This window comes from Oncorhynchus masou, unplaced genomic scaffold (genome assembly GCF_036934945.1).
Source record: "Oncorhynchus masou masou isolate Uvic2021 unplaced genomic scaffold, UVic_Omas_1.1 unplaced_scaffold_1529, whole genome shotgun sequence".
In the NCBI taxonomy this organism is placed as follows: Eukaryota; Metazoa; Chordata; class Actinopteri; order Salmoniformes; family Salmonidae; genus Oncorhynchus; species Oncorhynchus masou.
Window position 1 is genome coordinate 1 of NW_027005322.1, and position 16797 is coordinate 16797.

The 16797-nt window shown below is 39.3% G+C and overlaps 1 protein-coding gene across 2 annotated transcripts in view; it reads left to right on the forward strand.

The window, feature by feature from the left end:
* Window positions 1-462: 462 nt before the first annotated feature.
* Window positions 463-16797, forward strand: part of LOC135531145 (NLR family CARD domain-containing protein 3-like) — a 36233-nt gene continuing 19898 nt past the window's right edge. Inside the window, exons 1-3 of one of the 2 annotated variants that reach the window (XM_064959259.1) lie at window positions 463-676; window positions 1412-1510; window positions 8821-8937. In XM_064959259.1, the coding sequence (XP_064815331.1) occupies window positions 1428-1510; window positions 8821-8937 (200 nt within the window). In that variant the 5' untranslated portion in view covers window positions 463-676; window positions 1412-1427. The remainder of the gene's footprint in view (window positions 677-1411; window positions 1511-8820; window positions 8938-16797) is intronic. The other variant, XM_064959260.1, reaches the window with a different exon arrangement.

Consider the following 16797-nt stretch of genomic DNA (forward strand, 5'->3'; position numbering starts at 1 on the left):
TGTTTAATTACGAAGAAAACGAACAATACAAAAAACAACAAACGGAACGTGAAAACCTATACAGCCTATCTGGTGACAACAAACACAGAGACAGGAACAATCACCCACGAAATACTCAAAGAATATGGCTGCCTAAATATGGTTCCCAATCAGAGACAACGATAAACACCTGCCTCTGATTGAGAACCACTCCAGACAGCCATAGACTTTGCTAGATAACCCCACTAAGCCACACACCCAACACCCCACAAAACCCCAAGACAAAACACACCACAATAAACCCATGTCACACCCTGGCCTGACCAAATAAATGAAGACAAACACAATATATTACGACCAGGGCGTGACAATCATCATAATGATTCCACATGTTATAGTATGAACCTGGATCATCATAATGATTCTACATGTTATAGTCTGAACGTGGTTCATCATAATGATTCTACATGTTATAATATACCATGGCCTTTACTAGCCAAAGGTTAAACTACTGTTATGGTTATGATATAATATGGTGTTGTGTCACTAGACTTTGACCAGATATTATTGCATCCAAAGATCAACTGAACCTAGAACATAGATACAGAGACACTTGTCATCAGGAAGGTGATCTCTCAACACAACGGAAAATATCTCAATGACTTGACATGTTCTGGTTGTGAATTCAGGCTACAAGGTAAGAATCTTCCCAGGAATTATTGTAAAGTGTGTAGAGACATTCAATGTCTGGTGTTATTTTAGTATAGTGAATGACAGTAAAACACTCAGATGTAACAGTCCATTTCACCTGGGACAGCTACGTGACAGTTCAATCATACAAAATGGCGCTAACTGGGTGTTGTCAAGTCACACTCAAAAACATGTTGTTCATATATTCGTATATCGTGGTTATTTTACAATTTGTATATTTTTAATGTATAAATTGTAAGTCGTCTTTCAGAATATCAGAACATGTGTTGTTTTCTAAATTCCAATGAGCTCCTGCTTCCTGTGTAATTTGGTATGAAACCACTGAACAGACTTTTCTTAACATCGATATTATGAACTGAATTCAGTAACAGCATCATAATATCATACCTGTTGAACAAAGCAACACACTAGAATGAGAGAAATTATTAGAAGAGAAAGTGAGACATTATTATTAATATTACTATATATTATATTGTTATTATTATATTATATTATTATTATTTTATTATTATTATTAATATTATTAGTTACACTATATGGATAAAAGGTGAAAAATATCATCACGACTACATGTTCATGTGATGCAATAAATCACCTGACTGTTTGTGTCTGTTAGTAAATGTTTTATTTATAAGAGATCAGTAATTAAATAGAACAATTGACCTTCAATAATTAGGTGTCACTTTGTTAACCACAACCAACATGTTGGATCTCTGTTCAGGGGTCAGTGCTTGTAAATGAGTCTCTCTGGTGAAAAAGAGGAGGGGGGCCCTGCCTCTAAAATGAGTCTCTGTGAGGAACATGACTCCAAAGATAAGAGGTGAGATGACGATGTTGTATAGGAACATATAAAGAGTTAATTTCTAAATAATTATTTCCACAATTTTTTCACAATTGTTATTTTTCATCAGAAATGATTGTTTATGGGAACCTTCATGTGGCTGTAAAATATTGTTGTTATTAGAATTGAATTCATAGATTTTTGTGTATGAATTTTTGTTTTGCAAAATGCTACAGTACCTTGCGAAAGTATTCGGCCCCCTTGAACTTTGTGACCTTTTGCCACATTTCAGGCTTCAAACATAAAGATATAAAACTGTATTTTTTTGTGAAGAATCAACAACAAGTGGGACACAATCATGAAGTGGAATGACATTTATTGGATATTTCAAACTTTTTTATCAAATCAAAAACTGAAAAATTGGGCGTGCAAAATTAAAAATTTCTTGAAAAGTTTGTCTTGAGGATGGCGTTATAATTATATCCTCGACCAAATCGATATCTTCTCCTTCCGCCATTGTGGGTTGAAAAAACAGCTTAGTAGTACGCAAATTAATGAATTTATCAATTTCAGTTTCCTAGTTCTGAGACCTGCCCATATAGGACCTGCCTCTCAATATTGGTAATCCAATCAAAATACGTGCACGCACTATGCCTGCTAGCTGGCTCCTGTGTAACACTGGAGCCAGCCAGCAGGCGTACAATAGCCAACTCTAAAGCTGATTGATTGACACTAAATTTTAATTTCCATTCACTTTAAGCTACAAGCGCCCGCACTGTTGATTCTGAAGGCCTGGGGGCAGATTTTAGACCCCTGGCAACACATGATGGCTGAATAGGATTGGATAAAAGATCTAACATAAAGACCAGCCCTCCAAATCTCAACGTGGGGCTGGAAGCAGTGCAACCAAGAGGAAAGCTATGAAATGAAGAGTATAACTCTTACTCTGGGGAATAATTTAATACATATTTGTGGGAAAATATATTTAAAAAATATATATATTCTGATGATGTTTAGGCCATCAGAGAAGGCCTTGCTGGCCCTGACGGCCCACCACTGCATACATTACAATGCAACGTTGACCATTAGTTACAGCAAACAACAAACATGTCTCTTCTGCTCCGTTCTTAACCCCTCCTCTCTTCACAAGATGGACAGTATAACTTTAGTGTTTAACCCTTATGTGTCCAAGGACCAAACTTTTGAATATTATTTTCAGTGCGCCTCAACTAGGCTGGAAACATGACATTTACAACAACATTTTTTTTCTGATAACTAGTTCATTGCATCCGCCATGGTGCCCAGTTTCATAACATTACGTTATGTTATAGAGTAATCGCTAAAAAACAGGCCTTATTTTAGGTCATTCTTCTTCCTGCCAGCTCCTATTAGTTCTATTGAGCTCCGTGGAATCAACTCACCTTCTGAACGTTCTATTCCCAACTCATTGTTCTGTGTCACAATGGCAGCTTCACTATTGTATCAATGACACCTGCCGGCATTAAGCTTGAACGCTGACGTCAGGTTACTTATTATCAACAGGGTTACAGCAACACCTAACGAAAACGAATGTCTGTCCTCTTTTTCAAGATGTGGCCGATTTATTAAACAGCCAGAAGTCATTTTTTTAATTAAGAAACAACACTTTTTTTGTGACTTGTTGTTTCTAAATGGCTGCAAGGGTAAATTGATATGCATCGAAATGTTCGTTCATAGTCATCGGATTGAGTGAAAGCTGCGCAGTTTCACTGAGTTAGAAAACAAATGGACAGGTATAGCTCATTGATTTGTAGATCTGACGCAGTTGCTACCTCAGATTATGAGCCCAGCAGGTGTCGTGAATGAGTTATGTAGTACCCACAGAAGGCCACAGGGAGGAGCAAGAGAGCTATAAACCCATACTGTTTTTTTACCTTAAAACCCCTAAACCTAACAATCAATCAAATGTATTTATAAAGCCATTTTTACATCAGTATATAACGCTACTTATTACCTATTTTAGCATTAACCTTAACCCTAATTATTATTTAGAAACTGTTTTAGTAATATTATTATGTTAGTAAATACCATTATGGTACTAAATAGCATTTTGATTATTTTGTTAATCAAAACCTGTCTCAGCATTTTGCTGTTTTTGTTTTGTTATTTTATTATATTTATTATTGCAAGGCAGAACACTTGATCAACAAGCCACATCTGTTTAATTTTTCAAATGTGGTTTGAACTGTGTGACCAAGTAACCTCTATGTGAAAGTTTCAGCAATTGGCGTGGGATAGATTGGGCAGGTTAGAGATCTAAGGAATTAACCAGAAAAATACACTTTATTTCTATGCTGCCCCACCAATGTATTTGAATTAATAACATTTAATTGCAAAATGTCCAATAGATGGGAGCATATGACCACAAAGCATTAGTTATAGGCTACAAGCAGCAATATGATTGACATAAAATAGCAGCAACCACAGACTATATGTCCCATGATTTTCTAAAATGGTCACTCATCATTTTAGTTAGCTATTTATCTCGGATTTGGGCTGTGTTGCTTTTGGGTGAGAAAAAAACTGGCTATAGCAGGTATTGAATCCCAGGTAAATAATCACTAGTCAAAACCTCAACCTTAGTATACATGCATTATAAAAAATCATGTTAATATCTAATATTGCGAGTAAACAACCTCGGAATAGAAAAGACAGAGTGCAACTTCCAGCCAGTCAATACATTACATCTTGCAACCATAGCGGTTAGCAAATAGCACATTTTCCAGCACCCGGCAAGGGATTCAAACCAGCCACCTTTTGGCCACAGATCCAATTCCTTAGCCACTGGGTGAACACCTGAGTTAATCTTGGGGAATAAACATGAGTTAATCTGCCAAAATGAAGACAAAATGCTTTAGAGACACACATGGTATCACTTTTTATACATAATTATTACACATAAATCATTGCCAAAAGCACAAGACATATTATTAATGGATTGATCATATCAAATATCAAAACATTATTCTAATGTAGGTCTATATTATTAATGGATTGATAATATCAAATATCAAAACATTATTCTAATGTAGGTCTATATTATTAATGGATTGATCATATCAAATATCAAAAACATTATTTCTAACTACTCAAAGCAATTACATGTGGCTCAGGAACCACTGACTCACTGCATTATTCTATAGTATTATCAAGACACCTGCTGTTAACTCTAACTACTTAGGACACCTGCTGTTAACTCTTAACTACTTAGGACAGCTGCTGTTAACTCTTACCTACTTAGGACAGCTGCTGTTAACTCTTAAATACTTAGGACACCTGCTGTTAACTCTTAACCTGTTGCGTCGCGCAATCCGGATCCGGGATTCTATTTATAGCCTCAAGCTCATTAGCATAACGCAACGTTAACTATTCATGAAAATCGCAAATGAAATGAAATAAATATATTTGCTCTCAAGCTTAGACTTTTGTTAACAACACTGTCATCTCAGATTTTCAAAATATGCTTTTCAACCATAGCTAAACAAGCATTTGTGTAAGAGTATTGATTGCTAACATAGCTATAAGCCTAGAATTCAGCCAGCAACATTTTCACAAAAACAAGAAAATCATTCAAATAAAATCATTTACCTTTGAAGAACTTCAGATGTTTTCAATGAGGAGACTCTCAGTTAGATAGCAAATGTTCAGTTTTTCAAAATAATATTATTTGTGTAGGACAAATCGCTCCGTTTTGTTCACGTTTGGCTATGAAAAAAACGTGTATCCAGTTATAGCCTCAAGCTCATTAGCATAACATAACGTTAACGATTTCTGAAAATCGCAAATAAAATGAAAATAATGCGCCTGCTCTCAAGCTTAGCCTTTTCTTAACAACACTGTCATCTCAGATTTTCAAAATATGCTTTTGAACCATAGCAATTCACTAATTTGTGTAAGAGTATTCTAAGCTAGCTTAGCATTTTGAGTAGCATTTAGCACGCAACATTTTCACAAAAACCAGATAACCAAATAAATAAAATCATTTACCTTTGAAGAGCTTCGGATGTTTTCAATGAGGAGACTCTCAGTTACATAGCAAATGTTCAGTTTTTCCTGAAAGAATCTTTGTGTAGGAGAAATCGCTCCGTTTTGTACATCACATTTGGCTACCGAAACTAACCGAAAATTCAGTCACCAACAACGTCAAACTTTTTCCGAATTAACTCCATAATATCGACCGAAACATGGCAAACGTTGTTTGGAATCAATCCTCAAGGTGTTTTTTCACATATCTCTTCATTGATATATCGTTCGTGGAAGCCTGCTTTCTTCTCTGAATTCCATGGAAAAATACTTGCAGCTGAGGTTTGCACACTAATTTCGGCGCAGGACACCGGGGCGGACACCTGGTAAATGTGGTCTCTTATGGTCAATCTTCCAATGATATGCCTACAAATACGTCACAATGCTGCAGACACCTTGGGGAAACGACAGAAAGGGCAGGCTCATTCATCTCGCATTCACAGCCATATAAGGAGACAATGGAAAACGGAGCCTCAAAAATCCTGCTGATTTCCTGGATGCCGTTTCATCTTGGTTTTGCCTGTAGCTCACGTTCTAGGGCACGCACAGAGAATATCTTTGCAGTTCTGGAAACGTCAGAGTGTTTTCTTTCCAAAGCTATCAATTATATGCATAGTCGAGCATCTTTTTGTGACAAAATATTGCGCTTAAAACGGGCACGTCTTTTTATCCAAAAATGATATAGCGCCCCTAGAGTTTCAAGAGGTTAACTACTTAGGACAGCTGCTGTTAACCTCTTACATCTATGGGGGCGCTATTTCATTTTTGGATGAAAAACGTTCCCGTTTTAAACAAGATATTTTGTCACAAAAAGATGCTCGACTATGCATATAATTGATACCATTCGAAAGAAAACACTCTGACATGTCCAGAAATACCAAGATATTCTCTGTGCGTGCCCTAGAACGTGAGCTTCAGGCAAAACCAAGATGAGATGGCATCCAGGAAATGACAAGGATTTTTGAGGCTCTGTTTTCCATTGTCTCCTTATATGGCTGTGAATGCGAGAGGAGTGAGTCAACCCTTTCTGTCGTTTCCCCAAGGTGTCTGCAGCAATGTGACGTATTTGTGGGCAGATCATTGGAAGATTGACCATAAGAGACCACATTTACCAGGTGTCCGCCCTGTGTCCTGCGCCGAAATTGGTGCGCAAAAGTCACCTGCCAGTATTTTTCCATGCGATACAGAGAGGAAAGCAAGCTTCCACGAACTGCATATCAATGAAGAGATATGTGAAAAAACACCTTGAGGATTGATTCCAAACAACGTTTGCCATGTTTCGGTCGATATTATGTAGTTAATCCGGAAAAAGTTTTACGTTGTAGGTGTCTGAATTTTCGGTTCGTTTCGGTAGCCAGACGCAATGTAGAAAACGGAACGATTTCTCCTACACACAGACGCTTTCAGGAAAAACTGCGCATTTGGTATGTAACTGAGAGTCTCCTCATTGAAAACATCAGAAGCTCTTCAAAGGTAAATGATTTTATTTATTTGGTTATCTGGTTTTTGTGAAAATGTTGCGTGCTAAATGCTACTCAAAATGCTATGCTAGCTTTGCATACTCTTACACAAATTTGTCAATTTCTATGGTTCAAAAGCATATTTTGAAAATCTGAGATGACAGTGTTGTTAAGAAAAGGCTAAGCTTGAGAGCAGACGCATTATTTTCATTTTATTTGCGATTTTCAGAAATCGTTAACGTTGCGTTATGCTAATGAGCCTGAGGCTTTGGTCACAAACCCGGATCCGGGATGGGGAGTTTCAAGAGGTTAACTCTTACCTACTGAGGACAGCTGCTGTTAACTCTTAAAACTACTTAGGACACCTGCTGTTAACTCTTAACTACTTAGGACAGCTCACGAGGTGTCATAAATATCTGCCGACTAGGTGGAACTAGAGACTTCATGCATAGTTACCCACCCACTTTTAAGTGTAAAATGTCTTTATTCTCAGCACTTATACGACTTTGAATGTTTGTTTTACACAATAATAAAAAATCAATATTACTAATGTAACCCACTGTCAAGACTGGGTTTAGTTGATTGTGCTGCACTGCTCATGTCCTCGTTCTGGAACTGTCCGCGTCCCCGTACAGAACTGTTCTGGTCGCCATACAGAACTGTCCGCGTCCCCGTTCAGAACTGTCCGTGTCCCCGTACAGAACTGTCCGTGTCCCTAACCCCTAACCCTAGATATAACCTATTTTAACCCCTAACCCTAGGTATAACCTATTTCAACCTTAGCCCTTAACCCCTAAACCTAGGTATAACCTATTTTAAACTTAACCCTTAACCCTTAACCCCTACCTGATTAACCTATTTTTAACTTAACCCCTAACCCTAGGTATAACCTATTTGAACCCTAATTCTAGGGTAGGGTAGCCTAGAACACTTTAAAAACCTATTTTAGTTTTTCTCAACCACAGGTAACTGAATTAATGTTCAGGCTTATTGATAATTGTTATGTTAATGAAGTATAATTTCAAAACATGAGCATAAAACCAGGTAATAATAAACATGAATCATCATTATATTACTTCACAGTAATCTGTTAAATACTGTTTCAGTGCTTCCTCTTGTGTTAGCAGTGTGGAAAGGGACAGGAAGAAGCACACAGGAGTTTTCCTGTGAGGGGAGTGGTGGTGTATCCAGGGAGAAAACTAAACTAGACTCAGTACTGGTTCTCCGTATAGTCTCATTATTACCTCAACTACCTGGTACCCTGCACATTGACTCAGTACTGGTACTCCTTATAGTCTCATTATTACCTCAACTACCTGGTACTCTGCACATTGACTCAGTACTGGTACTCCTTATAGTCTCATTATTACCTCAACTACCTGGTACCCTGCACATTGACTCAGTACTGGTACTCCTTATAGTCTCATTATTACCTCAACTACCTGGTTCTCTGCACATTAACTCAGTACTGGTTCTCCTTATAGTCTCATTATTGTTATTTTATTAGTGGTCATTAGTGGTCTTATGCTGCCATCTATTGGAATTATATAGCAACTGCAGTAGTACTGAATAATGTGTAATTCCTTACAAAAGTAGTAATTACTTAGAATTGCTTAGAATTGCAAAATCTAACAGTAGTACTGTCACTGAACAACACAATGCCATGATTAGATTAAATACACAACGATTCCTGTAAACAATGACAGCTTATTTACCAACATTTATGGAAATGGATATGTAGCTTTTTAGAATGAAACTCTTCTTATATTTCCCCTTCTGAGCTTAGAATAGATGAGAGATGTAATGTTTGTCTCTGTTGTGTTGAAGACCAATCCAGCAGGAGAGACCAGCCTCCCCTGTTCCCAGCTGTGTGTCCATGAAGAGTGACCGGTCTATGGATCGTCCTCTAAACTTTAGTGAGGGAGACTTTTCTACTGAACAAAGGTAAGAAGAACTCATGGGTCCTGGTCAGTGAGTTAAACAACACTGTCTCTAGTCATTTCTCCTCTCCCATTTTCACATTTATTGTTGTTGTTTTCATAATCCATAGGCTAATCATTTTGTCCATTTTCATAGTCCTAAAACAATGTTAAACAAACACAACATTCCCTCCTGTATGTGTGTGTGTGTGTGTGTGTGTGTGTGTGTGTGTGTGTGTGTGTGTGTGTGTGTGTGTGTGTGTGTGTGTGTGTGTGTGTGTGTATACCTACATGTACATATTACCTCAACTACCTGGTACCCTGCACATTGACTCAGTACTGGTTCTCCTTATAGTCTCATTATTACCTCAACTACCTGGTACCCTGCACATTGACTCAGTACTGGTACTCCTTATAGTCTCATTATTACCTCAACTTCCTGGTAACCTGCACATTGACTCAGTACTGGTACTCCTTATAGTCTCATTATTACCTCAACTACCTGGTACCCTGCACATTGACTCAGTACTGGTACTCCTTATATCCTCATTATTACCTCAACTACCTGGTACCCTGCACATTGACTTAGTACTGGTTCTCCTTATAGTCTCATTATTAGCTCAACTACCTGGTACCCTGCACATTGACTCAGTACTGGTACTCCTTATAGTCTCATTATTACCTCAACTACCTGGTACCCTGCACATTGACTCAGTACTGGTTCTCCTTATAGTCTCATTATTACCTCAACTACCTGGTACCCTGCACATTGACTCAGTACTGGTTCTCCTTATAGTCTCATTATTACCTCAACTACCTGGTACCCTGCACATTGACTCAGTACTGGTTCTCCTTATTGTCTCATTATTACCTCAACTACCTGGTACCCTGCACATTGACTCAGTACTGGTTCTCCTTATAGTCTCATTATTGTTATTTTATTGTGTCACTGTTTGACTGGTACTGTATATATGGACATATTGTGAAGTATGTGACTCAATAGGATTAAAGTGGAACTGAGATGAAGTGAATCAGTATCTGTATGTGACAACTCAATATTAGGATGAAGTGAATCAGTAAGTGATCTATTAGGATGAAGTGAATCAGTAAGTGACTCAGTATTAGGATGAAGTGAATCACTAAGTGACTCAGTATTAGGATGAAGTGAATCACTAAGTGGCTCAGTATTAGGATGAAGTGAATCACTAAGTGACTCAGTATTAGGATGAAGTGAATCAGTAAGTGACTCAGTATTAGGATGAAGTGAATCAGTAAGTGACTCAGTATTAGGATAAAGTGAATCAGTAAGTGACTCAGTATTAGGATGAAGTGAATCAGTAAGTGACTCAGTATTAGGATGAAGTGAATCAGTAAGTGACTCAGTATTAGGATAAAGTGAATCAGTAAGTGACTCAGTATTAGGATGAAGTGAATCAGTAAGTGACTCAGTATTAGGATAAAGTGAATCAGTAAGTGACTCAGTATTAGGATGAAGTGAATCAGTAAATGACTCAGTATTAGGATGAAGTGATGAGGGTGTTCTTCATGTTTTTAGTGTTTGTTTGTTGCTTCATGTAATGGTGTTTATTTGAATGCTTTATGTAATGTATATCATCTATTGATATATAATGGCGCCGACAGAGATGGCCGCCTCGCTTCGCGTTCCCTCGCAAGGCTGCAGGCCCAGACGGCATCCCCAGCCGCTCCCTCAGAGCATGCGCAGACCAGCTGGCTGGTGTGTTTACGGACATATTCAATCAATCCCTATACCAGTCTGCTGTTCCCACATGCTTCAAGAGGGCCACCATTGTTCCTGTTCCCAAGAAAGCTAAGGTAACTGAGCTAAACGACTACCGCCCCGTAGCACTCACTTCCGTCATCATGAAGTGCTTTGAGAGACTAGTCAAGGACCATATCACCTCCACCCTACCTGACACCCTAGACCCACTCCAATTTGCTTACCGCCCAAATAGGTCCACAGACGACGCAATCTCAACCACAATGCACACTGCCCTAACCCATCTGGACAAGAGGAATACCTATGTGAGAATGCTGTTCATCGACTACAGCTCGGCATTTAACACCATAGTACCCTCCAAGCTCGTCATCAAGCTCGAGACCCTGGGTCTCGACCCCGCCCTGTGCAACTGGGTACTGGACTTCCTGAAGGGCCGCCCCCAGGTGGTGAGGGTAGGCAACAACATCTCCACCCCGCTGATCCTCAACACTGGGGCCCCACAAGGGTGCGTTCGGAGCCCTCTCCTGTACTCCCTGTTCACCCACGACTGCGCGGCAACGCACTCCTCCAACTCAATCATCAAGTTTGCGGACGACACAACAGTGGTAGGCTTGATTACCAACAACGACGAGATGGCCTACAGGGAGGAGGTGAGGGCAATAACCTCACACTCAACGTCAACAAAACTAAGGAGATGATTGTGGACTTCAGGAAACAGCAGAGGGAACACCCCCCTATCCACACCGATGGAACAGTAGTGGAGAGGGTAGTAAGTTTTAAGTTCCTCGGCATACACATCACAGACAAACTGAATTGGTCCACTCACACAGACAGCATCGTGAAGAAGGCGCAGCAGCGCCTCTTCAACCTCAGGAGGCTGAAGAAATTTGGCTTGTCACCAAAAGCACTCACAAACTTCTACAGATGCACAATCGAGAGCATCCTGGCGGGCTGTATCACCGCCTGGTACGGCAACTGCTCCGCCCACAACCGTAAGGCTCTCCAGAGGGTAGTGAGGTCTGCACAACGTATCACCGGGGGCAAACTACCTGCCCTCCAGGACACCTACACCACCCGATGTTACAGGAAGGCCACAAAGATCATCAAGGACAACACCCACCCGAGCCACTGCCTGTTCACCCCGCTATCATCCAGAAGGCGAGGTCAGTACAGGTGCATCAAAGCTCGGACCGAGAGACTGAAAAACAGCTTCTATCTCAAGGCCATCAGACTGTTAAACAGCAACCACTAACATTGAGTGGCTGCTGCCAACACACTGACTCAACTCCAGCCACTTCAATAATGGGAATTGATGGAAAAGTATGTAAAATATACCACTAGCCACTTTAAACAATGCTACCTAATATAATGTTTACATACCCTACATTATTCATCTCATATGTATACGTATATACTGTACTCTATATCATCGACTGCATCCTTATGTAATACATGTATCACTAGCCACTTTAACTATGCCACTTTGTTTACATACTCATCTCACATGTATATACTGTACTCGATACCATCTACTGTATCTTGCCTATGCTGCTCTGCACCATCACTCATTCATATATCCTTATGTACATATTCTTTATCCCCTTACACTGTGTATAAGACAGTAGTTTAGGAATTGTTAGTTAGATTACTTGTTGGTTATTACTGCATTGTCGGAACTGGAAGCACAAGCATTTCGCTACACTCGCATTAACATCTGCTAACCATGTGTATGTGACAAATAAAATTTGATTTGATATATTTTAATGCTTTATGTAATGTATATAATCTATTGATATATAATGTTGATATATTTTAATGCTTTATATATAATGTATGTAATCTATTGATATATAATGTTGATATATTTTAATGCTTTATATATAATGTATGTAATCTATTGATATATAATGTTGATATATTTTAATGCTTCATGTAATGTATGTAATCTATTGATATGTAATTTTGATATATTTTAATGCTTTATGTAATGTATATATGTATCTGAGTATTTACTGTTTAGTGATGGATCAGGGACCTTTGACCCCAGATGTATTTGTGTTTCTGAGTATTTACTGTTTAGTGATGGATCATGGACCTTTGACCCCAGATGTATTTGTGTATCTGAGTATTTACTGTTTAGTGATGGATCAGGGACCTTTGACCCCAGATGTATTTGTGTTTCTGAGTATTTACTGTTTAGTGATGGATCAGGGACCTTTGACCCCAGATGTATTTGTGTATCTGTGTATTTACTGTTTAGTGATGGATCAGGGACCTTTGACCCCAGATGTATTTGTGTATCTGAGTATTTACTGTTTAGTGATGGATCATGGACCTTTGACCCCAGATGTATTTGTGTATCTGAGTATTTACTGTTTAGTGATGGATCATGGACCTTTGACCCCAGATGTATTTGTGTATCTGAGTATTTACTGTTTAGTGATGGATCAGGGACCTTTGACCCCAGATGTATTTGTGTTTCTGAGTATTTACTGTTTAGTGATGGATCATGGACCTTTGACCCCAGATGTATTTGTGTATCTGAGTATTTATTGTTTAGTGATGGATCAGGGACCTTTGACCCCAGATGTATTTGTGTATCTGAGTATTTACTGTTTAGTGATGGATCAGGGACCTTTGACCCCAGATGTATTTGTGTATCTGAGTATTTATTGTTTAGTGATGGATCAGGGACCTTTGACCCCAGATGTATTTGTGTATCTGAGTATTTATTATTTAGTGATGGATCAGGGACCTTTGACCCCAGATGTATTTGTGTATCTGAGTATTTACTGTTTAGTGATGGATCAGGGACCTTTGACCCCAGATGTATTTGTGTATCTGAGTATTTACTGTAAAGCATCTGCTTATCATTAGTTGTTTATGTTTATATTTGAAGACACTGAGTGAACAAAACATTTTGAACACCTGCTTTTTCCACGACAGACTGACCTGGTGAATCCAGGTGAAAGATATGATCCCTAGTTGATGTCACTTGTTAAGTCCACTTCTATCAGTGTAGATGAAGGGGAGGAGACGGGTTAAATAATTAGCATCAAGCCTTGATACAGTTGAGACATGGACTGTGTGTGTGTCATTCAGAGGGTGAATGAGCAAATCAACATATTTAAGTGCCTTTGAACGGGGTATGGTAGTTGGTCTGAGGCACACCGGTTTGTGAAGAATCTAAAACTCTAGCGGACATGTTATTCATTCCAGAGGCTTCTACCCTCAGACAGCACAGTATATAGAGTATACTGTTCCCAGCTGTCTGTCTATGAACAGAGTATACTGTTCCCATCTGTCTGTCTATGAACAGAGTATACTGTTCCCATCTGTCTGTCTGTCTATGAACAGAGTATACTGTTCCCATCTGTCTGTCTATGAACAGAGTATACTGTTCCCATCTGTCTGTCTATGAACAGAGTATACTGTTCCCATCTGTCTGTCTATGAACAGAGTATACTGTTCCCATCTGTCTATGAACAGAGTATACTGTTCCCATCTGTCTATGAACAGAGTATACTGTTCCCATCTGTCTGTCTATAAACATAGTATACTGTTCCCAGCTGTCTGTCTATGAACAGAGTATACTGTTCCCAGCTGTCTGTCTGTCTATGAACAGAGTATACTGTTCCCATCTGTCTATGAACAGAGTATACTGTTCCCATCTGTCTGTCTATGAACAGAGTATACTGTTCCCATCTGTCTATGAACAGAGTATACTGTTCCCATCTGTCTGTCTATGAACAGAGTATACTGTTCCCAGCTGTCTATGAACAGAGTATACTGTTCCCAGCTGTCTGTCTATGAACAGAGTATACTGTTCCCATCTGTCTATGAACAGAGTATACTGTTCCCATCTGTCTGTCTATGAACACATTATACTGTTCCCATCTGTCTGTCTATGAACAGAGTATACTGTTCCCAGCTGTCTGTCTATGAACAGAGTATACTGTTCCCATCTGTCTGTCTATGAACAGAGTATACTGTTCCCATCTGTCTATGAACATAGTATACTGTTCCCATCTGTCTATGAACAGAGTATACTGTTCCCATCTGTCTGTCTATGAACAGAGTATACTGTTCCCATCTGTCTATGAACAGAGTATACTGTTCCCATCTGTCTATGAACAGAGTATACTGTTCCCATCTGTCTATGAACAGAGTATACTGTTCCCATCTGTCTGTCTATGAACACATTATACTGTTCCCATCTGTCTGTCTATGAACAGAGTATACTGTTCCCCTGTCTATGAACAGAGTATACTGTTCCCATCTGTCTGTCTATGAACAGAGTATACTGTTCCCATCTGTCTGTCTATGAACAGAGTATACTGTTCCCATCTGTCTGTCTATGAACAGAGTATACTGTTCCCATCTGTCTGTCTATGAACAGAGTATACTGTTCCCATCTGTCTGTCTATGAACAGAGTATACTGTTCCCATCTGTCTATGAACAGAGTATACTGTTCCCATCTGTCTTTCTATGAACAGAGTATACTGTTCCCAGCTGTCTGTCTATGAACAGAGTATACTGTTCCCATCTGTCTGTCTGTCTATGAACAGAGTATACTGTTCCCATCTGTCTGTCTATGAACAGAGTATACTGTTCCCATCTGTCTGTCTATGAACAGAGTATACTGTTCCCAGCTGTCTGTCTATGAACAGAGTATACTGTTCCCAGCTGTCTGTCTATAAACAGAGTATACTGTTCCCATCTGTCTGTCTATGAACAGAGTATACTGTTCCCATCTGTCTGTCTATGAACAGAGTATACTGTTCCCATCTGTCTATGGACAGAGTATACTCTTCCCATCTGTCTGTCTATGAACAGAGTATACTGTTCCCATCTGTCTGTCTATGAACAGAGTACACTGTTCCCATCTGTCTATGAACAGAGTATACTGTTCCCATCTGTCTGTCTATGAACAGAGTATACTGTTCCCAGCTGTCTGTCTATGAACAGAGTATACTGTTCCCATCTGTCTATGAACAGAGTATACTGTTCCCACCTGTCTGTCTATAAACAGAGTATACTGTTCCCATCTGTCTGTCTGTGAACAGAGTATACTGTTCCCAGCTGTCTGTCTATGAACAGAGTATACTGTTCCCAGCTGTCTGTCTATGAACAGAGTATACTGTTCCCATCTGTCTGTCTATGAACAGAGTATACTGTTCCCAGCTGTCTGTCTATAAACAGAGTATACTGTTCCCATCTGTCTGTCTATGAACAGAGTATACTGTTCCCAGCTGTCTGTCTATAAACAGAGTATACTGTTCCCATCTGTCTGTCTGTGAACAGAGTATACTGTTCCCAGCTGTCTGTCTATGAACAGAGTATACTGTTCCCCTGTCTATGAACAGAGTATACTGTTCCCAGCTGTCTGTCTATGAACAGAGTATACTGTTCCCATCTGTCTGTCTATGAACAGAGTATACTGTTCCCACCTGTCTGTCTATGAACAGAGTATACTGTTCCCATCTGTCTGTCTATGAACAGAGTATACTGTTCCCAGCTGTCTGTCTATGAACAGAGTATACTGTTCCCATCTGTCTATGAACAGAGTATACTGTTCCCATCTGTATGTCTATGAACAGAGTATACTGTTCCCAGCTGTCTGTCTATGAACAGAGTATACTGTTCCCATCTGTCTGTCTATGAACAGAGTATACTGTTCCCAGCTGTCTGTCTATGAACAGAGTATACTGTTCCCATCTGTCTATGAACAGAGTATACTGTTCCCACCTGTCTGTCTATAAACAGAGTATACTGTTCCCATCTGTCTGTCTGTGAACAGAGTATACTGTTCCCATCTGTCTATGAACAGAGTATACTGTTCCCACCTGTCTGTCTATAAACAGAGTATACTGTTCCCATCTGTCTGTCTGTGAACAGAGTATACTGTTCCCAGCTGTCTGTCTATGAACAGAGTATACTGTTCCCAGCTGTCTGTCTATGAACAGAGTATACTGTTCCCATCTGTCTGTCTATGAACAGAGTATACTGTTCCCAGCTGTCTGTCTATAAACAGAGTATACTGTTCCCAGCTGTATGTCTATGAACAGAGTATACTGTTCCCAGCTGTCTGTCTATAAACATGGTATACTGTTCCCACCTGTCTGTCTATAAACAGAGTATACTGT